Here is a 26,439-nt window from a genome sequence, read left to right as displayed (position 1 = left end):
AAAGTATGTTTAGCTCTCTTCACAGCTACACACCAGCCGAAATAACACTAAATAAAAAGACCACGTCATTGTACACCAATGTTTAAATAAAAAACTAGCCCTGTTGTTTGTTGGGTTTGCTTTTGTGTGCGTCCGTCTTACTTGTCGAGTTGTGTCAGCAGTGCTCTCCTCTCCCTGTCGGTGAGTTTCTTGAGAAGCAGCAGCTCCCTCTCCTGAGCCTTCCACTCCCACAGAGAGAAGGAGAACAGCGAGTCTCTGTACAGCGGGCTGCTTTTTGACAGCATGGCCTTCCACAGAGGAGCCATCTGCCCCTCTTCAGCCCCCCTCTGCTTCCCCAGACGACGGCCCTCTGCTCGGGCTACTGACCGACCATCCCTCTCCTGTTTCCTCTCCTCTCTCTCAGAGCTCTGTGTTGATTCAGTCTTTCTCTGCTGCAGCTTTTCCTCCCAGCCGTGTCACTGGAGGTGACGGATCGTGGCTCATTGGCTTCGCTGCTGAGGTTGTGACCCGAGGCTGCGTGTGACAGCAGGTACAGCGCGTGCAGGGGATAAAGGGGTGGATGGATGACTGAATGTGTATCAGAGCAGGTGAAAAGCAGAGTAAATCCTCAGATTAGGCTCACGCTTCCCAGCGAGGTGGATTTGTGTGACTCCTTTTGTGCACACACACCTAAGCACACATCCCAGGAGTGTCTGAATCACAGGTGATAACCAAAATAAATCAGACACTTAGGGAGCCAAAACTTCATGATTAGAGTGTCAAATGTGTATGCTGACATCAGAAAACCAACAAATGTTGATTGGCGATGCAGAATTAAAAGATTTAGGCATTTGTTGCATCAACAGGAGGATTTACAAATGTTTCAGATCCAACCAAAGCTGATCAACGTGATGGTTTGATGACAGGAACAGCTGCCAGCATAGATCAAGAAAACTGTATCCTGAGTGTAGCTCAGATAAAAACACAGTTTTAAGGTTCAATCCCAACAGCTTGTGATGAGGTGAACCATGAAATTTAAAAGCTAAAAAGTATATAATTAGCTCTGCAGTGAATCAGATGCTTGAGGAAAGTTGCAGATGCACATTGGGTCTTTTCTTTGCAGCCACATTTTCTATTTCTCTTTGCCTCTGTTGCAGGCCCCAAAAAGAGTCTTTTTTGCATTGAAGTCTTGAATAGTTCCCCTCAAAGGGAAAGCCTTTATGGACAAAACCTATCCCATCAGCATCAGCCGCAGTAGCAGCAGCAGGAACCCCGAGGGAGAGATGTAGTGACGACAGAGCAACACGAAGAGGGAGAGGAGGGGTATGCGTTTAAACGGATGTCCGGGTCCTGGGGGCTTGTGCGTTCACGCTGCACTGCCCAGCAGAGAAAAAACCAAGAGGCAGAAGCTGAATGAATGAGCAGCTCTTCCTCTTTTCTTCTTCTTTTATTTCAGCCAAATGTATCCATGCACACGTCCTCTCTGAGGCATTAAAGTGTCTCCTTCAGATTTAAAAGTGAGCTCCAGGTTGCAAAAAGCAGATTTCCACAAGAGGAAAATTAATATCCAGCATGAGATGGAAGGAAATCCCCCAAAAATCTAGTAAATTCAAGTAAAATCTGCACCATACATCAGTCAACAATAAAATAAAGGTTTATTATGCTTTAAATCAATCCGGGAGTGGGATATAAAGCCCCATGTGCTGCCCTGGATACTCTGAAGCAGAGTGATGCTCTCTCTGTCGAGCTCTGTCCCTATGCGGCTTTCCCTCACGTTTTCTCTCGCTCTAACTCCCTCTCTCTCTATCTCCCTCCCTCTGCGTTTAGCTGCTCCTGACCTATTTCCCTCCCCATTGGACGTTTTAATAACTTAACCTGATTAGAAGCCATGTCAACATGCGCCAGGCCCAGCACAGCAAGCAGAAGCCTCAGCAGCATGACAGCATCAGTGCATATCACTGTTTACTATAGCATGCATATATTAAACCACAGATATATATTAAAGTTAATCATACTGGAGGAAAGATATATATTTTCGTTGATTGAAAGGTGCCTTTAGAAAGACAGAGATGGATCAAAGGCGCGATTCACAAAAGGTTCGCGTGGCTTTTGAGCCCACTAAACTTGTGCAAATGAGACGAAGAGACAATGTCTAATTCACAGAGTACACACAAAGGGTTAAACGCACCATGGACTGTGCTTCAGAGAAAATAGTGTCTCTGTTAAATGAGCCATCATGCATTAATTTAGGACAACACAGACCCCTTTCTATGCAAATGAGCCTCATTATAAGAAATGTCTAATTCACTAACACTGGCGCTGACAGGCACACAGAGTGAAACATTGTGCCTGCTGAGAGGCGATGGTGGTATGATGTTCATTATTACTGTAGTCTGGGGCTGTCTGAGGCTATATCTGGCAAATTTTCCCATGTGTGAAGACTGTTTGGAGCTGCTATGCATGATGTATTTCTTTATTTGATCGAGCTACTCTGAAGTTTTGTTAGAATCAGGGAAAATTGTGTCAAATTTGTTATGAATCAACATCACAATACAATGGTAAGAAGTATCCCCTCCCAACTCAGCTTATTATCTGTATGTGGGCAGATTTGAGCGCCGTAAGGATAAGAGCACACAGCTCAGCTCTGTGCATCAGAGAGTGAGGATGCTGAGAGCTCAACTCAACAATCAGACGCAAAACAAGAGCAAATTGCACATAGCTGCAGAATTTTGTTAGCGTGTTTACGCTTGAATATTGTTCACGTTATGTGTTTATAGAGCAAAGACAAGCGGATTGGATGGCGGTGGCAATTGATGCACAACTCTTGGTCCAGTCACAATCCATTCTTAGATGTATAGCCCTTACAGAAGCAAGAAGCAAAATCTGTATAACAGTATCACATAAAATATAAAAGTGTGTCAGCTCGTTCCTGCTCTTAGAAGTTATATGATGTTTACAGAGTAGATTGAATACATGAAGTAGATGTAGCCAATATGATGTCACCTAAAACCCTGAAGTTTGTTCATGAAGAGAGAGTTCATGAATCTACTGAGTAGTTTGGAATAATATTCAGGATGGCGTCCTGAAGATGGGATGGACCTGGGTTTGAGTCACACATCCTGTCCTAGCTGAGGTTATTGAAACACTGGTTACCACCAAGATAATTCGGGTGCAAAGCGTTTGTTGATAATCCAAATATTGTTTACTCATATAAAAATGTTCAATTCATGCTCAACATACAGCATCAAGGTGGAGCCAGAGTTTGCACGGTAAAGTTTCCAACATGAGGTGTAATGATCCCTAGCACAAACTAAACATATTTCAGAGCCTTATCCAAAAAAAAAAAAGTCAAACTTTGATCTCTGCATATTCCTAAATTAAATGGGTTGACAGTAGAGATTTGAGATTCCAAAACAAATTCTTGTTATGAATGATAAAAAAAACAATCTCAGCAAACCATATTTTCACAACGCAAACCTGCAGCTGCACAGTGTTGTTACACAGATGGGTGTTTTTCTATATGCACAGTTCTTTATGCATCTGGCCCTCATGATTGTCTGTTCATCTGCGTGTTTAAACACAAAATATGTCACAGTCTCAGAGTGAATTAAGTCAATGTATAGGTTAATGCAAAGGCTGACCCCCCCCCCCTACACACACTGTATGTTGGCTCAGAATCAGAGGGACACTTTAAATGAGATGGCCGTTACAGAAAACTCACTAATTCTCCCTCACATCTGGTGGGCCATCTGTGCTGCAGCATCATGATGTTAGATTACTGCAGGCCCCTCTCTATTCTCTCTCTTTCTCTTTCTGTCTCTCTATCCCTCTGAGGGGACACTCTAATTAATCACTGAGCATCATTTGTTTACTGGAGTGTGACCCAAAACTACCCAAATCTTACCCAACAACAGCCGCTGAGCAGGAAGGAAGGAACCACGTTTTTTTCTGCGTATTTATCTTGTGAATGAAAAATCCTTAAATAAAGGAACCTATCAACTCTTATATTTAAAAGATGGTTAATAAGCTAATAAAGCTCTCATGAAGCAGTTCGACTCTCCCTCAGGTATGAAATCTGTTATGAAACAGAATTGGGTGTTGTGTTACACGTGACTGAATATCCAGGACATTCATTGCTCATCCAGGAGAGATGGCCACAAGCTGGGCTTTCACATATGGCCTGAAAGGGACAGGGCTGTGTTTGAAATATTCATAACACACGGTATATAAATTATAGAGCACCTGAGAAGCTTAATAAGCTGTTTTAAAGCAGGTTTAGTCCTGAACACACTGTACTGAAGTGAATGTCCTTTTGGAAACCATCACTCCTCATTCACAGTGAGTATGTAGAGTTTAGTGGTAATTATTTTGGTTATACACCATCTTGCAAAGACTTTCTTTGTACCTCTACTGATCTTAGACCAAGTATGGTGTCTTTAATATTCAATATTAAGATGAATTTCCAACAAAAGTGCCATGAACTTTTAGCCCCAGGAGCTAAGGGTTCCCTCAGTTTGTGGTTATCTGTGTCCGTAGATCCGTAAGTAAACAGATGATGCCTCTAGTGTCCCAAACCAGAACGTGCATTTATGAAGAATATCATTACTCAGATTCACAATGTGTTAAAACTTGATAAACAAACTGAACATAGATAAGTTCAGGCAGGCCATGAGGTCAAGCTCAGCCCACAGTACATCAGCTGCTCTCTAAGCCAGCCCCTATCAGCTGTGTCTGATTTTACCAGTGTCACATGTATTGTCATTGATGCCCACTCTGTTCAGTACCCTGGTGGTCTTTGCTGCTGCTCTCCATGCCTTTGCTTTTCGTGTATGCACATAAGAGAGAGGGGAGGTGTGCTCTCCCTTCCAGAACAGAGCCACACTGCAAAATATAACTTATTACATGCAAATAGTCAATTATTTTGATGATAGTGGTCCTGATTGAAGTGTTTTTTTAATCAAGTGGACTCACCTGACAATCAACATAGGCAGCTGAACTGAAGAAAATAGCCTTTAGCTATGTAGGAGCCTGTTTTTTGCTTATTCAAAAAAAGGAAAAACCTTTTCTCTCTATAAACAGAGTCAAACAAGTTTAACCTTCATCAGTCTTTCTTTAGGGTTAAAGTTGCACTGACAATTGGTGAAGGCTGTAATATTCTGTTACTTTATGACTGTTGTTTGCTTATTTTAACCTTTGCACTCTCCCCTGTTTTAGATACAAAGCTGGTAGAACTGGATCGAGTAAATGGTCAAACTGGTTACATAACTAGCCACTACTACATGCACTGTAAACATTAAGGGGAAAAGAAGCATCTGCATTAAGATCACTTTTTTACATAGAGCTGTATAGAGTTAGAATATAGTTTGAAGCTTCTTGAGATGAAGCTTGAATACAATTAATTTTTTTATGCTTTAATAGCTTCATGTTATTATTTCTGGAGCTGCTCTGCTGCTGGGAGAGCTCCACTTGGAAGTTATCGGTTCTTTTAGGACACAAAAAAGGGAAATCTACAGCAGGACTGAGGTTTTTGCTCCTCTTGTGTACGTGTGTTTGTCCTTATCTAACTTTAAGGTCTTCACCTCCTTCCCTCCTCCTCCTCCTCTCTCTCTTTTTGTCCTAATTATCTAACCCATCGACCCGACAGCTAAGGTCCTCCCTCGGACATCCACTGTACACCGCTGGCCCTGACTCTGCAGCAGACATTAATGAGTGGTGTGTCCGGGATGAATGGGTGGTGGTGGTGGGGGGTGGATGGAGGGTTACCCAATAACTACTCTGCCCTGCAGTGTTGTGCGTTACATCAGAGGGCTGTGAGGTTTTGTAATGCATTGATGTCAGAGCAGCTTCACTGACTGAACAAGCAGCTGAGGGGCTGAAAGAGAGAGACGCTGAGCCAGCTGAGAGGGATGGCAGGAAACAATAGCTGACGTGAAAGACACCAAAAATAAGACAAATGGCATAAAGAGCACAGATATAGGTCAGAGATATCTCTATATTTTCTCGCAGGTGATGCAGGGAGAAATGGCCTTACCAACGACATCTATCCCACAAACGTGCTAAATTTGTTTTGTATTGCAACAATAACTTTGGGTAAACGATTGGTAAATATTACAGTTTATTCTACTCTTGCTTGTTAGCATTTGGGGTGTAAGGGTTCATGTATATCACAGCAAGTGCACATTTCAGTGGATAAAGTAGAGACACCTAAACTAAGCACCATCACTACAAACAGGCAGTTGCTGCCACCTCTGCCAAAAAGTTGTATTTGAATTATATAATAATAATACTGCAGGTATTGTGAGAGAAAAGGTGTGTATGGTGAAGTATTGAAGGATAAAGTAAGTGTGGGATGTGAGTTGTAGGAGGTGGATGGGTCAAACACATAGGACTTAAACCAAGGCCCAAGATGGATCCTTGTGTGACACCAAAAGTCTACTCTCATTTCTTTTCTAATACAAAGTTCTTCATGCAAACGATTTAGATTATGTAATCAACACAACTAGTGTACTTTTGTTCACCAAACCAGGATGTTTTTCTGTAATTTAACCCAGAATTTTGGCACCTAAAGCTTCAAAACCTGTTGTGGTTTAAGTACTGACCGCTTTTATTTCACATTTTCTCCATGTACTGACCGAGCAGCAACCTCCAAATTGTACAAACTGCAGTTCCTCGAGCCTCCACTAGAGGCTGGCTTCAGAAACACTGGAAACCCCATTAACACCATTCATAAAAGATTATTCTTACAGCAGAAATGAACATGTTTGTAGCCTGGTACAAAGCTCATTTCTCTTTCGGCTCACACTGTACATGCTGTGTCTTTTTCTATAACTCATTATTTTAGAAGATGTTCAGGTTAAAAGTTTTTCATAATTAAGGGCATGACTGACTGAACTGGCTTAATTTTTCTCTGTGCTTTTGGTTCATTTTGTGTTTCTTTTTACTACTATTGTCATATTTCAGGAAGAACTTTGTGGCCTTGCTCTAAAGGCGCAAGACTGAATAAACTTGACTTAGTGACTACAAGATCATTCATGAAGGTCCATATTCAAACCTAATGCTGACAGTATTCTATCACATAATGTATTCTTTATATTGTATCTGACTGAGGGTTACATCAAATCCCTCAAACTCAATCAACAGCAATCATGCTCTCAGAAGAGGCAGTCATCCTCATGTTCATCGACATTTAAAGATAATCCTAAGAGCTGTCTTTGCAGTCTTTATTGCAAAAAAACATGGAAAGGTAAATGTTTTCAAGGCAGATAGATCTGAAAGGATCAGTACAGCCGTGGTGGAGATGCTTGCTTGGAAAATTCAGAGCACAAGTTTAGAGTTGTGTGAGGTAGAGAAGGTTAAATGCTTTAAAAGTCGCCTGAATTAGACACAAACGCAGATATTTGGACCCTAGGAGCAAAGATCCATTCCCAGGATTTGATCTACCGTTTGTGTGGAGTGATATCTGGGTTATCTGTGCCCTCCCCTCTTTTCCTTCCTCGTTCATTAGCCAATTATCTCTGTCGTTAATTATAATCACCCAGTGAGGTCATCACTGAACATCCAGGGAGCATCTGATTATTCAGCCCAGAGGACCAAACCTCAGCCAACCAATACTTTCCACTGACCTGCCGTGACACAGCACAATAACAGTGACACGACAGACACACACACACACACACACACACACACGCACACGCACACGCACACCACACACACAAGTCGTGCAGACGGAGTAATTAACGAGCACTGACCGGATGGCGAGCAGCTCTGTCTTCTCATCTGGATCTTCAGCGTGATCTCCTGTTGGACAGACATTCATTTGTGAAGCAATTCCCCTTTAAATCAATCTTAACCCTTAATTTTGAAATATGTCCCTCCTCAGCCTCCATATCTCGCATAAATTATGTCTGATCAAGAGATAAACCACTCACGGTTGCTGATCTTGGCACTGACTCTCTGTGCAAGCGCCCCGCTCTGAGCCAGCTGCTCCCTGAAGCTCTGGCCCATGTAGTAGTCGATGTCGTTGGCCCTCAGCAGCTCCTCGAAGGCTTTGGTAGTGTCGCCCAGGTGCTGGGTGAGGATGTTACACACGCCCCGACCCTCTCTGAGACGCTGGCGGAGGTGAGACAGCTCTCTGGCCTGAGCCTTGATCAGAGAGTCGAATTTACTGCAGAGAGAGAGGAACAAAGACAGAGTGTCAGAGTCTTATTTAAATGTTAAACTAACTTTCAGCCAACCTAAAAAAAAATTGTATCATCAGTACAACTTTTCTTTCTAACTTTATATAGTGTGAATCCTCAATTTCTCAGAGCAGTATCATCATCTTCAGCTTTTTAAAAGGTTAATTAAATGCACATTTATTTATAAAGCCTATTACAGGTAACTTTGCTTTTTTAAGGAGCTTTTTCATGATGCATTTACTCTTCTGAAATATTGTCTCTGTCCATATGATTGGTCCAAAAGAAAGGCCCTCCTTCTGTTTTTGTCTTTCAGAAATGCATTGTAACTTTCTCTAATCCATCAATACGTAATCAGCTGTTGTCAGGGGAGGAATCAAACATTTGTGTATTGACAGCCTGTGAATGTCAGCTCTAACGCCTGACTGCAGCTACAGTTTGCTCTCAGTAGACAGAACAGTTTGTTCTCAGCCTCGTGTCGGATAATCCGACTTTCAGGCACTTTACTGAACAACATCTGTGCTTCTCTTCATTAACACGAAGTGATACTGACAGGGAGGATTTTAAAACCCAAATCTCCTGTTTTCTGAGTACATTTGTCTGACAGGGGTCTGACTTATTCTGGTTTGCAGATTTGGTCTTGTTTGAAATTACTATCAGTGTTACAGATACATGTCAAACTCAACTCAATGCTGAAAATTATTTCCTTTATTGAACTGATTTTTTTTTTTTTTTTTACATTTTATACACATTATAAGGTTCCATTAGAGATTTCTTCATGATTTTGCATGCCATAAGCCTTAAAATGGCACAATGACTCCTTTTCCTTGTACAATTTTAATGTAAACATCTTCGGTAAGTTTATTTCAAACTTAAAGACGCACAAATATCAATTTGAAGCTTTAAACATTTACTTTTTTCATCATATTTTCTTCCTTCAGTTTCAACTTTTCTGTCTCAGAAATCTCTGATTGATCATTTTATATCTAACATATGTGTTTTATGTTATAAAAATACATGAAATATTTTCAATGACAGAAGATAATTCAAAAAAGGAGGAATACAATTGTTTTGTTGTAGATTTCTTCAGTTGTTTTCTTTATTAATACAGGGTTTATTTAATACAATGACCAATTAGAGCCATTGTAGAAAAATAAAAGATTGCTGAAGGAGAATCTGAGAATATTCTGAGATTTAAGTCACAAATATGTCAGAATAAAAAACTAATTTCTATGAAACATTTTGTAAATATATGAAAAAAAGGGCAAATTTTGGAAATTATAAAGTTTTGCACATCAGATGCTGCTGCCATGCTTGACCTTTTTAAATTGTACTTTTAGATCAGATTAAACATTTTATCAAACATCGTTCATTAATCATGAACTAACTTCTTCTTTCACTTTGAACAAACTTACCTGATGGAGCCATGCCTTCTACTCTTACACCTCCTCACTTTGTGTGTGTGTGTGTGTGTGTTGTACTACCCTGCTGGTAGTGACTTTAATCACAGAATATTACTCCTCTCATTTGGCGCCATTTTTTAATTTGATTGTTACCATCACCCTGATACGCTGTCAGCTTTTTCATGGTCACAACAATGCAGAAAATTGTACATGTCGCTTTATTGACCCTAAATCAAGACTTAAAGCAGATCTAAGTCTTTGTTTAAATTCAATAAAAAGTGAACTAAGTATAGCTTCATTTAAAAAGAATGTTTAACTTGTGCATTCCTGTCACCCACCCTGTACTGGGTGCAATATTTGAGTCCTTTATTCTTATTTTTTCTTCATTTATTTTCATAGTTAGTCAAAGTTTAGTCAATGTAGAATTGTGCAGCAGTATTTTTGTATTTCCTAATTGCTCATAACTTGAGTTTTAGTTAAAGCAGCTTACTTTTAGATTTTTTTTCTTTATGTCAGTTTTCTGAATAAAAAAAGAATCATTTCATCTCCTGCCACTCACCCCGGCCAGGTTGCAGACTTTGTGTCCTCGCTGGTTGCCTTCTTGCCTCCTTTCATCAGCTGGTCCTCCAGAGCGCCCACTCTGGACATCAGCTCCTGCAGGCCTTTGTCAGGGTTGGGGTGTCGTGGAGAAGCTAAAGGACCTCCATCAGACGACTGCCAGCCCTCGTCCTCTTCCGCCCCGCTCTGGGAAGGCGAGGCCTGGAAGGACCAGTTGACTTTTCTGGGTGTGGATGGTCCGCAGTCACTGGACGACGAGAGGGAGCGGAGCCGGCTCTGGAGTCCGCGTATCACCGCCTGAGAGCGGGACAGCTGGGAGCGGAGGTCCTCCACCAGGCGCTGCAGAGACGACGTGTCCTCTCCGTATCCGGAGCTCTGGGTCTGGGTGGTGGTTTTAGTGAAGGTGGAGCTGCTGCTGCTGGAAGGCCACCACTGAGAGCTGCAGTCCAGAGACGTGCACATCTCCAGGTCGTCAAATTCTGAGAGGGAACACACACCGGAGATGTTTGTTAGATTCATCAGACTCATAATTTAATCTCCTATAACAAAACTTCTGCTTGATTCTTCAGAAACAGACAAAAGAGTACTACGATGAAGGATAGAGTCTAAATGAAGAGAATAAAGTTGAGATGTTTAAGATGAATCTGTCAGATTTAAGGATTTAAGTTGAACCCTTCATATTCATATATTCACTCTTTTATCTGAAAACAAAATAATCTTACTCATCTCATTATATTTCCGATACCTGGCCCTGTAATAATCTATAACATCCATCCTGCAATAAATACTGACTCGAAGTATGATGCTTCATTCTTCATGAACTGGTTAAAGATATGTTTTTTCAGTTAAAAAGCTGTAAACTGTGGTGCTGAAATGTTAGGAGTAGGTCACAGATGATGATTAACATCCACATTTAAAATGTTTCTTTCAGTTTGAGCACTCTCGAAGTCAAATAATAAAGAAAACAAATACATCTGCTGCCCTCTAGTGCCTGTATGATGCTATTACAATTACAAAGCAAAGAAAGTGTATTAGTTCTGGAGGAGTGTTGATATTTCATGCTTTAGATATACTTTATTCTAGGTGTAAACAAGTGCAATCTTTAATTTATCAATTTTTTCTTGTTTGTATTCATTTTTCCTTTAGAAAATGTCTGTTGACCTTCCTTTTGATACTCTTTTATTCAAAGTTTTAACCTATTTCCCGCTGCTTTCATTTTATTCTCCAGAGAAGCTCCACTGTGAAGACTTTTTGCACAAAAACCTCAATCTTAAATCCTAAATCCTTTGTTCACTTTACTTTTTTTAATCAATTAAGTTTAAAACAGTCGACAGGTGCTGTTGTAAACAGTGAGATGTACCTGGGCTGCTGGTGTCTTCCCTCTCAGCTTCGTTCTCGCTGCGGCCACACGTCTCATAGCCCAGATCCTGCAGGTCCACCTGGATCTGCTTACTGTCCTGCTTCACAGCTGTCTCCGCTTCAGACAGAAAAGATTGATGTTTAACTCTTAAAGGACTTTTCTTTATGGCTGTCAAGTTATTTAAAAACTTTTTTGATAACTAGACAAGATATAGATAGATAAAATGTGGATGACTCCACTCACTGAGCAGCTCCCTGTAGTCTTTGAGCTGCTCGGCCTGAGCCTGCACCGTGGCTTCAGACACCATCAGTCTCTCCCGCAGCTCTTTGCTCTTCTGCTGCAGACGAACCGTCTTCTCACACTTCCCTGGGGACTGAGCGGCTGAAAGCTCGCTGTCTGCACCCTCCTGGATGCAAATCAGGGAAAGAAATGTTAAACAGCTTTACTTTCAGGGACAGTTTAGTCCTTGCAGAGTTGGGCCCTGCCCTCTTACCTGTGAGGAGGCGTTGTCATGCAGCTGCAGAGTCTCCGGCCTGGTGTCGACTCTCTGATCGTGTTGAGACAGAGACAGCTCGGTGTCCCATGCGTCCCACATCCCAGAGCTCTCCTCCTCCTCTTCATCCTCCTCCACCCCTTCTATGGTCACATCCAGCTCCCCCTCCTCTTCCTCCTCCCCCTCCTCCTCTCCTTCCATCATCTTCTGTTCATCCCTCTGCTTGCTGTCAGGCTGCAGGTGATGCTTTAAATCCTCGTTCTCTGCTTGCAGACTGAACAGAGCTTTCCTTTAAAACAGACACAGACAGCTGTTAGAGCACAGAAGAGGTCATCGAGAACATTCACAGTGAGTTAAAGTCTCTTTATGGGATTTGTTTGCAGTAAGAAATACACTCGGTGTAATCCTTCCTGTATCTAATCTAACCTCATCTGTGACAGCGAGGAGAAGCCGGCCTTCGCCAGCTGAGCCTTCAGCTCTCCCAGCTCTCTCTCCACCACCCGCTTCTGCTCCACCAGCTGTTTGACCTCCAGCAGACCCTGACCCTCGAACAACATGTCGGTGGAGGAAGACTTCCCTGCAGCTCCAGAGATCTGTTCAGACACAGAAAGAAATAAGGAAGAGGATTCGTGCACGAAAGCAGCATCATGGCCCCTATGATCTGAGCTGTTGCACATAGGGTTAAAAAACAATTGTTGTGGGTCTATGAGTGGACTAAATACAAAGATAAAGTAAAAAAAACAAATCCACTATTTGCATTTTATCACACAGATTCAATCAAACACATTCCTACCTTGGTGTGGAGCCTCAGTTTGGACTCGTCTTCATCCACACTCTCCGTGTACTCGCTGTTCAAATCCTCCTCAGCCTCGTCTTCGTACTCTGAGCTCAGCTCTGCAAGAAGACAAACATCAAGTCAGATCTTTACCTCCTTTAATATTCACCTCAGATTTAGTTTTTCTCTTTGTGCAATTCAGCAACCGCTCTCCTAAAAGTCAACACACAGAGAAGCTTTTTGTGTTTGCAAAGCTCAGCTGACTCGATAAAGTCTCCTCTTTCATTCTCAAGCAGGTGATCTGTTACTGAATTTAATGTTTATTGTGTTCCTAACTTTAAATTATTAAGATGTTACCATCTGTAGAATAAAAACTGTAATGTAGGGATATAATGACCCTTCTGCTTTATTAGCTTAATGTAGGGAGTGAATCACATATTGTGACATAATCCAGACTTTGAAGCCACAGAAAAAGATTCATGGATTGTTGGGCCTGGGAGGAGGAATAATCTAGGTTTCGACTATTTTTTTTCTGAATGTGCTGAATAAATTCAAAACTGTGGCCGGTCTGACATGCATCATCAGAGCTCTACCTGTATTTTACAGAGGTGTGTAACACTTTGATATTCTTTGCATTTGGATATGCTCACAGATATATAAACTTCAGGGCTGCAGCGACAACAAAAAACACTGAAGTCAGTTTCTCAGTTTGGTTACTGTGAGTTTGGGAGAATTTAACCTCAACAAATGTCTTTTGAAGCCCGATTCAAACTCCGCTTTACTTGGATTGTTAAAAAATGTTAATAAATGTGTAACTGAGGATGGGATTTTAATATCTGTTCACGAGGATTACATTCACCTTCAGAGCATCATGTATTTATTGAGACAGGCGTTTCTTTGGGGATTTAGACTGAACATTCAAACGTCTGACCACCAGGGATAACTTTGTAAACTGAACCCAAAGGATGGGTTGAATCATCGCTTTGCTCCAGGTTTCAGTTAAATGTTAAACTTAGTGCAACACACTCTGAGGGGCCCTTTCTTTAGTTTGGTGTATGTATCAGAGGTGTTATCCAATCAGCAGCAGTTTATATGAACCCTGCCAAAATTAAACGTCAATTTAAGTATTCTGGCAGTGCTTTGAAAGCACAACCATTTCTGTCAAATTCAAAGATTCACTAACTTTTAAGAGCTTTACCAGCCCATAATTTCTTCTATATTTGAGGTATTCTCTGACCTCATCATCAGATTGATGTGTGGTCACATTTTTCTGCTTGAGTTAAAGAAAAAGAGGGGTCGATCATGTTCATGTTATAGTCCCCTCAGTGCTTGAATTACTATAGTGTGTGTGTTTTTCGGGGGTTCATTTGTGTGTAGAGGAGACACATGTACTCAAACAGGGCGTGGGATTGATGACACACAAGGATCAGTGTGCAAACATTTACATAAATATAGTGATAAAACCTCCTGAAATCATGAATGCATGATGTGAGTGCTGCAGGTTTGTTTATTGATGACATGTTAGGGTTTAAAACGGTATAAATAAAAATAAAATACTGAAATTCCTCAAATGTGGCTGACCTTAAAAACGTGAAACAGACACATGTCTCCATTTTTAACACTCATACTTACTCTGCTCCAGTTTATGACAATATTCACTCAGAGAAGCTTCAGACGGTTGATGAATTGCACCAAAGATCACAGTAAAATATCAGATAAAAACGATCTGGATTGAGATTATATTTTCATTTTGTTATACAAAGACTGGCAATCAGAAACATCAGACATGCAAAGGCACACATCCATCCCCATATAAAGTGATTATTATCACTGCATAAGAAACCATATTATGACAATATACAAAACATTTACACAAAAATTTCACACATTAGTTTTCCTTCAAGTGTGAGAGTGGAACATGTTAAATGAACTGCAAAGAAAAATTGACAGAACGCGGTGAGATCTCTCATGAAAACATTTTTAAAAAGGTAAAGTCATGACTCTTTTTTTCTGACTGGAACGTGGGATAGCGGTGGACTTTGCGAGCAAAAAAAGAAGAAAAAAAGAACGAAAAAAGCATTTTTTCCAGCTTGTCCAAAACTTTTTTCTAATAAAAAAAAAGAGAAAAAAGAAATGAAATCTCTTAAAATGTTTGAGCTGAACCATTTTTTTGCACGCGTTTCACAGATGAAGAAAGAACTAAGACATTTTTGATAGATTTGCTATTTAAAACTTTTTCTAATAGCAAATCATGGGAGGAAATTTAGATCACACTTATAAATAATCCATCTTTTTTTCTCCTCTGCCCTTCAGGGCTTCCGTAGTTTCAAACCCACAGTCTGAAAACAAGAGACTGTTGCTGCTGTGATATTAAAATCTCAAGGCCATGCTTCCAATGCTTTTTACTTCAACATTAAACTTTGAAAACCTTGAGTGATTATTGATTGTGAAGTACATAAAAAGAGTCATGCTGCTTGTTTAAGGTTTAAAACTGTCTCATTCATGAATCAGACATTTCTGTGAGGAGTGTTAAGAGGCGTGCAGGCCTGCGGTGACGATTAAACGCCATGTCACCGTCAGCGGATTCAACACAAACAAGTCCAGTGTTAGTATCTACACCCACACACCACCACAGGAACATCCTCCACTCCAATCCCCCACACCACAGCCGTGCCCCCCCAGCTTCAGGTGCAGTTGTTGTTACAGATACTGTCCCATGCTCCTCTGATGCCCACCTCCAAACTCAGGCTGCCTGCTGCTGGGTCGGTCCCGACCTAGGACGGGCCCCCGGGCTGGGGGACCCTCCTGCTGGAACAGGCTCTCTCTCAGCTCCTGGACTTCCTGAGTCAACCGCTCCACTAGAGGGAGAGCTGAGGGGTCCACCATCTGACTCTGGAAGTCCTGCACAACACACACAGGCAGGATCGTGACATGTTTAGACACCAATGCATTAATAAACAACACATTTATAATGAAGATTAATGACAAACACTACAGCAGAACCAGACTCTCTCTTGTCTCACTGACCCTGATGATCTCCTCCTTCACGTGCAGTGTCCTGATGAGCGACTCCACCCTGTTATTCTGACTCCTGCTCAGCTCCTGGCTCTCCTTCTCCCTCCTCAGAGCCAGGCACAGCTCCTCCTGCAGGGCCTGGATCTCCACAGCCGAGTCTGGACCAGAGTCGGACCTCGATCCCACACCAGAGCTCAGCTGTCTGCGGAGCTCCTGGAGCCTCTTTGTCTGCTCCGTCATCACCTCATCGAGCCGGCTCGCAGACTCCTGCAGGAAGACTATGGTTAGTTTTCACACCTTGTTTTATTCCTTGTTACTCTGAAGGGCCCCCCTAGTCTACCTGGATGTACTGGTCCCTGGAGCTGATGGTTTGGAGCAGATCTTGGACCTGCTCCTGGTGCTCCTGAGCCTGCCGCGTCCGGTCAGCCAGCACCTCCTGGAAGAGACGGTCCTTGAGCTGGAGGCGGACCTTTAACTCCTCCAGGACCTCGCTGGGAGCTGATTGGATACGAGCAAGGAGGGAGCAGCGCAGGTCCTAGAGACCGAACAGGAAGATGAAGAGACTTGTTGAACACACTTGAGAGACTGACAGCTGTGAGGTTTAAGCACCCAAAAGCTTTCAAAGTAAGACTGATCATCCATTAGTTGCTACATCTTGCTCTCTTTTGTTTTATTGAATCTGTTTCCTTGCATCACTTCCTGTGAGTACCTGAGCCTCCTGCGTGCGACCGTGCAGCGCCCCCTGCAGCTGGCCAATGATGCCGTCTCTCTCTCTCAGGACCCGGCTCTGCCTCTCTTCGCTCTCCTGCTGCTGCCGCTGCACGTTCCTCCAGGCGTCACACACCTGCTCCAGCTCCAGAGCCTTACCGCGCAGCAGCACCTCCAGGCTCTGACACACACACACACACACACACACACACACACACACACACACACACACACACACACACACACACACACACACACACACACACACACACATAGAACACACTCAGGTGATGAGCAGAGTAAGAGGCAGAGTGAGGAGAAGGAGAAGGAGAAGATGATGTGTGTTCTTACAGTGATGGTCTCCTCATTGTTGGTGAGCACACAACGCTGCCTCTCCTGGTCTCTCTCTTTCTCTCTGAGCAGCAGATGAAGACGACGAAGCTCCTCCTCTTTCTCCTCCATGCAGCTGAACTTCTCGTCCACGGCTCGCTGCAGGTTAGACCAAAAAATAGTGTTAACAGTTTTGGGTTGATCTGACTCTGATCAAATGGCTGAAATTCTTGTCACTGACATTAGAATCAGATTTTTTTTTATTTTGTGCACGTGAGAATCTGACTTTTGGAGCTAAAATACTGAATAACAGGACAAATTAGTCATTCAACAGTGTGTAGACTAAATTTTGATGACCACTGGTGTGTGAGACGGATTCTTAACAGTTTTATCCACATCGTTAAATTTCTTATTCGTGTTTTTTGCAGTAAAGCTTCGACCAAATGAACGGAGCATAACGCTGGGATTCTGTGATGTTTACCTCCAGAGCTCGGTCTCGCTCTTTGATTCGCTGACGGAGTTTCTGAAGCAGAGAGTCTCTCTTCTCCTTCGGATCCTCCAACAGCTCACAGTCCTGAGAGGAAGCATATAGTCATCAAAAACCTGAGTGTGTGAGTGTTGGCAGTTTGGATACATATGTCCTCCTCAAGCAGAAAAGGCTTTAAAGTTTGTCCAACTAGTGAAACAATATGTAAAGGTTTATTTATTTCACCCTTCATGTATTATATTTGTAAGCTATATGGACGTCTTTGTGACTGTGGGTGTTGGCCTGAAACAAACCATCACTACTCCTGGTATGTGTCTACCTTTTAAGCTGTTAAGCCTTTTCTAACAGGAGGTGAGGTTTCCCACAGTACTTGAATGCATCACATTCAAGCACTGCATGGATGAGTCTGCTTTATTTCTCATACAGGAAGTGAAACTTTCTGCAGAGACTCTACACCCCTCCAAAACAGATCTGAGACACTTCAGCGTGAGGTCAAAGTGTTCTTCGGCGCCTCTAGTGGTCTGCAGGAGAGCTGCAGCTTCTTCACTGTGGAGGCTTTTCTGTTTGGTATGTGCAGCATGCAAAGTATTTGCAGTGTGCTTTCTTCTAATAAGACCCCTGTAGAAACCGTGTGTGTGTTTGTGAGGGCTTATTAAGCTCCATCTTGAAGCATGTTCAGGCTCCAGGTTGGAGTGAGTCTGACCTCTATCAGCTGTTCTTTGCTCAGCAGGGACGCCTTCAGCTCTCTGACTGTCCTCTCTCTCTCCTCCGCCTCCCTCTGTCTGTCCTGCTCTCGCTCGCCCAGCTGCTCCTCTCTCTCCTGCAGGGTTGATCGAGCCTTCTCCAGAGCCAGCTGCAGCTCCTACGAATCAGGGAAAAAAAGCCAAAATGTAGGATAAGAGGTAACATGATCTCTGGTGGAGCTCAATCAGTAGCTTCATTAAGAGAAAAAAGAAACAAATTGCTGAAATATGCACCTGGTTGTGTCTCTCCGTCTCCCTCCTGTGCTGCAACGCCCCCTGCAGGTCCTTCTCCAGCCTCTGCAGGGCTCGTCTCAGGTCCTCCTGTGACCTGGCCGCCTGTTGCTGCCCTCGCTGACCAGCCTGCAGCTCCAGCTGAGCCTGGAAGAGAGATGCCTGCAGAGCCAGGACCTCACCCTGACCCCGGATGCTCTCTGCTCCTGAAACCTGCAGGTAGCACACAAAGAGTTGTGAGTCAGAGATCGACAAAAACACGAAAGGACAGATAGAGACATTTGGGAATGGTCTGTGAGTGCAGCTGTCTAATGATGAGCAGAGACTTGCTCTGGTATCACCCAGTGTCAGTGCAGAGGACAAACCTGCAGCTGCTGCAGCTGGTTGCGGTTGGCGAGCTCTTTGAGAGAACACAGCATCTTATTCTGTTCCTCGATGACGCGGTAGAGCTCTGCAGCCTGCACACAAACATACATTCATAAACACACTTTGTACACAACAAACCGTGCATTCATAGATTATTTTTTCCTTGTCTGATTGTGTCCCTCACAGTCTGGTTAGATCTACCTGTGCGTCTTTGGAGCTGACTGAGTCGGTGATGTTCTGGATGTTTCTCTCCTGACGCTGGGCTTCCTCCTGAGCGGAACGAAGCTCCAACTCCATCTCACCAAGACGCTTCTGCAGCTTCTAATCACACAAACAGAGCTGAGTCAGAGCTTTGCTGCAAATGTTTTTAAACAGCAGATTCAGAAAGATGAATAGCAGGTCTGGGGGTTTTAGGAGTGTTTTTTATACCTGGTTCCTGGTATCGCTCTCTCTGATCTTTCCCTGCAGCGAGCGGACCTGGTCCTGGGCCTTCTGCAGCTCGCCCACACACTGACCCGCAGCGCTTTCGTACTGACCGAGCTGGCCCTGCTGCTCATCAATCATTCTCTGAAAGACAGAATAAAACACAGGTTACAACAAAGCCGAGCAGAGAGAATAAACTCTGACATGATTATGGAGCGCTGAGTGACAGAGTTAAACGTGTGTTGTCTGTCTCTGCAGCTGTGCTGTGGATGATAGAGTGAAAGTGGAAAGTGATGTCAGTTCACTGTTGGATGACTTCCTGGGGAAGCGGCTGTTTCCACGGTGACATGTTGTTGACTTCCTTGTTTTGTTTTTTGGATGCGTGTGATGACATGATGTCACAAAGATTCTTTTACCAGCATGTTCGGCTTTTAGAGCAGTTTACAAGAAGTCCACAACAACACCGGGCAAATTATAAAATATATAAGAGACTAAAAATGCACTTAAGTATCCCTTGAATGGAAATAAATAACTACTCTCTTAGTTTTTAACGAATGTCCGCGTCATATTCCAAGACATACTTTAACAAGGGCACTTGACAGAAGCCATTAGAGAATCTGATGTTAGAAAAGCTGCACCTCGAAGTCTGGGTAAGAAGACACAGATCATCCTCTTGGATAATTCAGCTCAGGGTATAAAATATTTCCAAAATAAAACTAAGAGGTCCGGAGTTTAAAATAAAAGGGCTTAATGTTAGAAATGGGTCAGATTATTGTTTAACATAATACTGCTTTAACTCTTCTTAACATACTTTAACCTTTGTTATTACTTATTTATTCTTCTTTATATGTGTAGTTCCTTCATCTCTTATATAATATTTTATATTTTTATATTAATTATTTAATATTATTTTTTCTGTTTTTTTTTAATCTGATCTTACTTTACTTATATTATTTATTATTTTTATTATTATTATTATTATTGTTGTAATGGTTTTATTTTATTATTTAATATTTTTTTATTTTATTTTTTTCTGATATTTATTTATTTATCTTATTGATTTTTATGTAATGATTTTATTTTATTTTAAAGTAATTTATTTTCCATCTTCTACGTTGCTTTACTCTTTTGTGATTTTACCTATTGCTGTTATTGACTCTCTCTGGTCTTTTGTGAAGCACTTCGGGCTGCATGCTTGAATGTATGAAATGTGCTTTATAAATAAAGATGAGCTGAGTTAAGTATTTTTGTTGCTCTGATCTTTTGTTGCATTTACCTTCTCCTGCTTTGTGTCTTTTTTCATAATCCTATTTATTTCTCCAACACTTTCTTCTCTGTGTCTTCTCACCTGCGTTTAAAAGTTTAGTACATCTTTTGTCCCCTATGTCTTACATCTGCCGTGTTGAGCTGATCTTTTTGTTCACTACTGAGTACTGGGTGCGTGATATTTCCTTGTTCGTTTGATTTCCTCAGCTATCAAAGTACTTTGTTAACTCTTGTTTTTAAAGGTGATACATAAATAAAGTCATATTTTTGCTCATGGTTTTTTCTTATTGATATTTTAAGTCACCCACTTTGTGGACATGCAAAAACCTGCAGTTCCTCTAGTATCCACTTGGGTCTGTCTTCAACAGTTAATGCAAAAGTCATGGGGGAATTTGCATATTCAGGGGTGTATTGACTGACAGGATGGCGTTTTTGTAGCTGTTTGCCAAGAGGCTCCAACTCTTTACTCGTCACTAGGTTATACCGAAGTTAGCTTGAGTCAGCATTTCCAATGTGGCGACCACCATTGTTAGGCTACAAAACGTCTCTTCAGAAACCAGTGGGTGACGTCACAGAGACTATGGTCATGTTCAGTACAGTGTATGTGTAAAACTCAAGTCTCCCTGGCTGCAAGGAGACAAATTTGCGCTCACTAAAACACCTTACATCTTCCTTCAGAACACTATCTCCATGCTCTTTGTACTCGTTGGTTACTTGTAAGAAAACTGTGCGAGTCATAAACTGAGCATGTGAATGTCTGGAGTGTAAATCTCCTCATTCACAGCACTGACCGCTCTGTTACAGCCTGGTTTATGGCTTTATAATAGACTCACACACTAACATGTAACAGACCATCACAGAGTGTCCTTGTCTCTCCACACACTCCCTCTCTTCATTAACATAACAAAAAAGAGTGATGATGCTCGAGCCGAGCCTTCCCAAGGACTGACTGGCTGGAGACTGTCTCCATAGAAACAGAAGTGTTGCTAGGATACAGAGGAGATAGAGTATTTATGCTGAGCACCCCCGAGAGGAGCGATCAAGGCGGCGACAGCATTCGGCTTCATCAGCGGAGAAGAGGATGAGTGAGGAGAGATTTGACCTTGTTCTGTCTGGATGGAAGCCACATGAATGCAGAATTAACGGGTCGATCTTCTTAACATGTAGCTCTGATGTTTTTTAGTTTGTGATGAAAACCTGAGTTTGATTTAAAGAATTTAAATCAGGTCCACTGCCTCAATGATATTAGAAAGCTGACATGTTTGATCACAGCTGAAAAGCCCTTTCCTCTGGTAGTAAAACGCTGATTGAGTTTTAACATGAAAAGAAAACTGATCACATAACCCCTCTTCTTAAAACTCTGCACTGGCTCCCTGTTTGTTTTAGAATTGACTTTAAAGTTATTTTACTTGTTTTTAAAGCTCTTAACAGCCTTGCTCCTCCATACATCACTGATCTCCTGTCATTTTATGTTCCAACCCGGTCACTGAGGTCCTCGATTGCTTCCCTTTTAAATGTTCCTCGTGTGTCTCACACAAACACCGGCCAGAGAGCCCCTAAGCTTTGGAACTCTCTGCCTCCGGACATTAAAACTGTGTTTTAAAAGTAAACTTAAGACTTACCTTTTTAATCTAGATTTTAATTTGGAGTAATTTATTTTTAGCCCTGGACTGCATTGTAATTAATATTATTTTTATTATTATTTTAATCATTATTATTTGAATCATTGCTTTAACATTTATTTATCTATTTGTTTCTTGTATTCATCTGATTTTGTTAACGCTACCTTATTTTTAACTTTTCCTTCCACTATTACTTATTTTATTCATTTTACTGTATTATTTTTTTTTTTTTTAAGTATTTTATTTATAATCATGCCTTTTTTAATTCTATCATTGCTGTTGTTTTCTGTCTCTCTGTTATTCTGTGAAGCACTTTGGGCTGCATGTTTTTTTATGTATGAAAGGTGCTATATAAATAAAGTTAAGTTGAGTTGAGTTGGTGTTGTGGGTTTAAAAAGAGAGGTGTAATGGCTATTTCTGCTCCCGAAAACATCCTCTTCCTCTTGAATATAAAGCTCTCTCTCTCTCTGTGGGGATCCTTTCTGTAATGTTGTCCAACACTTAGAATAACAACCTGAGACTGCCAGGGACAAAAACAAGAACTTTGAGAGTACACACTCTGATTCATGAAGGATTATGTTGCAGTCATGACAGCTGGTTTCACTGCTGCAGACTGGAATAATCTACAGACAACCAAAACTTTTTGCCCCTTTAAAAATCACAAGCTGAGGGGCGCTAATTGGCCTTGCGGTTTAAGCGCACGCCCCAAATACAGAGCCAATTATATTTGCTGCAATAACTAATATAGGCTCTGTATTTGGGGCATGCACTTTTTTCCTGCATGTCCTCCTCTACTCTCCACTCTCCTGTCTCTCTCCAGCTGTCCTCTCAGACTACCTGCTGGAAGCGAAACGGCCCACACTTAAAGTAATCATCCATCCACTGCTCCTCCATCTCGGCCAGCTCCGCCTGAAGCTCCTGCTGGGGACACGGGGTCACGACCTCTGGCACCTGCTGGTGGGCATACAAGTCACAGTCTCCCACCCCTCTATAGGGGGACCTCGGTGGCATTGGCAGGTTCAGGGACAGGCTTTGGTCCAGTTTGCATTTGATCAGAACTGGGAGCTTACTGCCCCTTCGAGTCTTCACAGGCCGGTACTCCCAGCTCCTCAGGAGGCTCAGTGTCATCTCAAGCCCACAGAGGGAGCTCTCACTCAGAGGTTTGTCCCATGGAGTCTGCCTCCTCACTGGAGCCTCTTCGGGATCTTTCTCTGGTTCAGTTTCCTCTCTCTCTTTGTGGTTTGCAGAAGGGCAACTCACGTCCACGGCAGTTTCAAGTGATTCTACAGAGGACGAGGGGCTGGGACAAGACCTGTTACACAATGTCTTATCAGTGTCAGCTGAAGAGGACTCAAAGGCAACAGTCGTGGTGTCAGAAGCTCCGGAGGTTTCAGCCGGGTCCTCGACTCCTGGAATGGATGGTGAGTAGCGAGTGGATGGGCCGCAGGATGTGCTCCTACGTCCAATCCTGCGAGGCACCTTACAGACCGCCTCATAGTCTGAATCTGCAACACGAAGAGCTGCACAGCCTTTGCACCGCTTCTGCTTCTGGCCGGACAGAGGGTCTGCTGCTGGGCAATGCAGGAGGTGGTGTTGGTGGGTTTGCTGCTCCAGGGTGGAGTCCTCCTTATCAGCCCAGGATTCATACACGGAGTACGTCAAGTCGTCCTGGATCATATCAGAGTATCTCACATCCTGTAAGGCTGACAGATCCATCACAGGAGAGTCCTCAGACCCAGCCTCGGTCACAATCACCTCCATCACAGCCCCAGGTGGAGCCACGCTCCCGTCCTCTGCGTTGTTCTTGCGGTACAGGCCTCCAATACACTGCCTGAGCCGGTCTTTCTCCAGCAGCAGCTTGTGGAGGCGCTCCAGAGACAGTGCCTCCACACGGGCGATGACCGTGTCAAAGCGGTACATGCGGTCCAGCATGAAGGTGCACTTGGAGCAGGCGAACTCCCCGCGCCCATCCCGGGTCAGCTCGCGGCCCAGAGCATGGGACAGCAGCACCTGCAGGTTCACCTTGGCTGCAGGGTGGAAGATCCATCGGCGCTGGTTGCCGCAGAGCTCACGGGCGCAGATCCTGCATGCCTCCTTCATCTTCACCGGGTCCAACATCGCAAAAATATATCCACCAACAACACAACAACTACAGCTTCGATATCTTCAGTCCCACGTGAAAGGTGCAGGAGTTTCTTTGGATTGAATTTACTGCAAGGGCTTATTTTGTTCCTTTATTATTGCACAGGTATTTTTGTCATTTCTCATCCAGAAAGTGGACTGCACTTATTCTTTTTTAATTCTCACAACATACAACCCTGTCCAAGAGTTCCCCTTCTTCACAAGTCTTGTTCAGAGATGCTGGGTGTGTTTTTATCCTTTTACAGCCTCTGTCCGTCCTCAGTTTCCAGTGTCAAGTACGACAGTAGTATCATTTAAAGTTCCTTTTTGTAAACCTGCCAAAAGGCTCCAAATTCTCAGGAGAAAGTATGAAGAAGGAAAGCTTCTGCGTGCAAAGTGAGATTGTTTTGTCAAATTCTGTTTCCAAGTGCAAGAGTAGAGTCCTCATCTCAAATCTGAAGTTTAGATTCAGGTTTTAACATCACTAGAAGTCCTTGAATTAGAGTGTCAGGTGCACAGTTTCTGGATTAACTTTGCTGTTCAGATTTGAAATGCAGAGAAATCTGGTTAACTTGGTGATGGAGATACATTGGGGAAGCTGCAGCAGCATCCGTGTGTATTTTCTCATTCAAAAACCCAAATCTCGTCTGGTCACGCTGACTGGAAAACGTGATCTGAAGCTTTAATTCAGTGGTGAAGATTTCCAGAGCAGAACGGATGTTGGTGAGCCTCAGTCATGGGTTACATTTTCACTTCCTCGGTGGTAAACTGCGGACATGTGATGACAGATCGATCCGGGTTTTATTCGTGGTGTTATCGATCCTCTGCTGCTATCCTGTCTGTGTTTTTCGGCTGTTAAATCAGTGACGTCTCCCTGCATGGCAGCATCTCCCCGCTGCAGCAGCCTGGCCCCGTTATAATCCGACACGAACACGGAAAATAACACACGTTCTCTGCCCGTCGTCGGTTTAAATATTCGTAGTTTCACCGGAGAGTGTCCGAGTCCCGGCCCCGGATCCTTCTCTCTTTCAGCGGCTTCATCAGCTGGGGATGGAGGGAGAGGCTGTCAGAGCTCGAGCCGCTTTCACAACGAGACTACGGGGCAACGTTGACAGAGACCAAAGATCGTTTGTGTCAGGGAGGATGTCTCACTCCGCTGCTCAAACTAGTCCCGTCTGCGAAAGTAGGCGATGGCTGGTCCTCAACATATTTCTAAGCCAACACAGCAATGTTTTACTGAAATTGCTTAGTATTGTATTTTTGTGCCTATCATTTAGTAAATGAAGCTATAAAGATTTATTAAAAGCCCTAAAAACCAAGATGAAACATAAAAGCACTGTCACTATGTTTATTAGGCCTACTGGGTATGGAAGCATGTACTTAAGATGAGTAAGATAAGATATTACTTTATTGATCCCCAAGGGGGAAATTAAGTTGTTGCAGCAACCCAGACATAAGTACGATCAAGAAAAAATGTCCAATTAGTAAAATAAAACAAGTAAAATAAAAAGGGATAAATAAAGATATATACAATGTTACAAATGGAATTTCGATAACTACAAATGTTACAAATGGATTAGATAGTGGTAATTACAGGCAGTAAATTTTCAGTAGGGGCGCTGGTTGCCTATAGCGGTCTAAGCGTCCCACGTATGGAGGCTATAGTCCTCGTTGCAGAGGTCGCCGGTTCGACTACCGGCCGGTCGACCATTTACTGTATGTCTTCCCCCACTCTCTACTCATTTCCTGTCTCTCTTCAGCTGTCCTGTCCAAATAAAGGCGAAAAAAGCCCCAAAATATATCTTAAAACATGTTTTTTTTTTTAAATGTTTCAGTAGTGACAGGTTGACATGGTGTGATTATGGTTGGTAATGACAGATTAAACGATATAATAAATAAATATGGGTGTATAATATGACCGTAAGTTGTAGTAAACAATAATAATGTAATATAACATAATATAATATAGCAAATAGATAATTTAATATAACATAATATAATGTAGCAAAGACTTCAGCATGTAAACCATATCTTTGTGACAGGTGTCTACCTTCCCAATTACTCCTTCATTCTCTCTCCATCAAAATTTTATTTAGTTGATATTTTTCTATCATACCCATTTTAATCACATCAGAATTGACATATTCACTGTGTTGCTGCAAGCTGACATTCAAAGTTTGATCCTAATACAAGGCAAATGTTAACATTTGGGGTCAAAACATTTAAATGGCGACTGTCCTGAAAACATTTACTTATGACACTGACACTTGTAGTAAAATAAAAAAGTTGTTTTTGAAGAAAATTTAACCACAAATGTCACATTTTTTTTGTCAGACACCTCCAAATGAAGTGTTTCAAAAACAGGGACATAGTAACTAATGATAT

The 26,439-nt window shown here is 42.4% G+C and overlaps 1 protein-coding gene across 1 annotated transcript in view; it reads right to left on the bottom strand.

Moving 5' to 3' along the window:
- pde4dip (phosphodiesterase 4D interacting protein) overlaps positions 1-25,172 on the bottom strand; it is a 36,316-nt gene extending 11,144 nt beyond the window's left edge. Inside the window, 20 exon segments of the mRNA XM_034706346.1 lie at positions 7,728-7,776; positions 7,908-8,143; positions 10,116-10,593; positions 11,475-11,591; positions 11,718-11,880; positions 11,968-12,256; positions 12,394-12,560; positions 12,761-12,861; positions 15,478-15,643; positions 15,770-16,024; positions 16,098-16,292; positions 16,467-16,646; positions 16,817-16,954; positions 17,277-17,369; positions 17,986-18,144; positions 18,260-18,469; positions 18,622-18,714; positions 18,824-18,943; positions 19,052-19,189; positions 22,771-25,172. Of these exon segments, the coding sequence (XP_034562237.1) occupies positions 7,728-7,776; positions 7,908-8,143; positions 10,116-10,593; positions 11,475-11,591; positions 11,718-11,880; positions 11,968-12,256; positions 12,394-12,560; positions 12,761-12,861; positions 15,478-15,643; positions 15,770-16,024; positions 16,098-16,292; positions 16,467-16,646; positions 16,817-16,954; positions 17,277-17,369; positions 17,986-18,144; positions 18,260-18,469; positions 18,622-18,714; positions 18,824-18,943; positions 19,052-19,189; positions 22,771-24,051 (4,628 nt within the window). The 5' untranslated portion in view covers positions 24,052-25,172.
- Between the last annotated feature and the right edge of the window lie 1,267 nt (positions 25,173-26,439).

Source organism: Notolabrus celidotus, chromosome 2 (genome assembly GCF_009762535.1).
Source record: "Notolabrus celidotus isolate fNotCel1 chromosome 2, fNotCel1.pri, whole genome shotgun sequence".
In the NCBI taxonomy this organism is placed as follows: Eukaryota; Metazoa; Chordata; class Actinopteri; order Labriformes; family Labridae; genus Notolabrus; species Notolabrus celidotus.
Note: the sequence above shows the minus strand (reverse complement) of the source record. Positions and strands in the feature narration are given on the sequence as shown.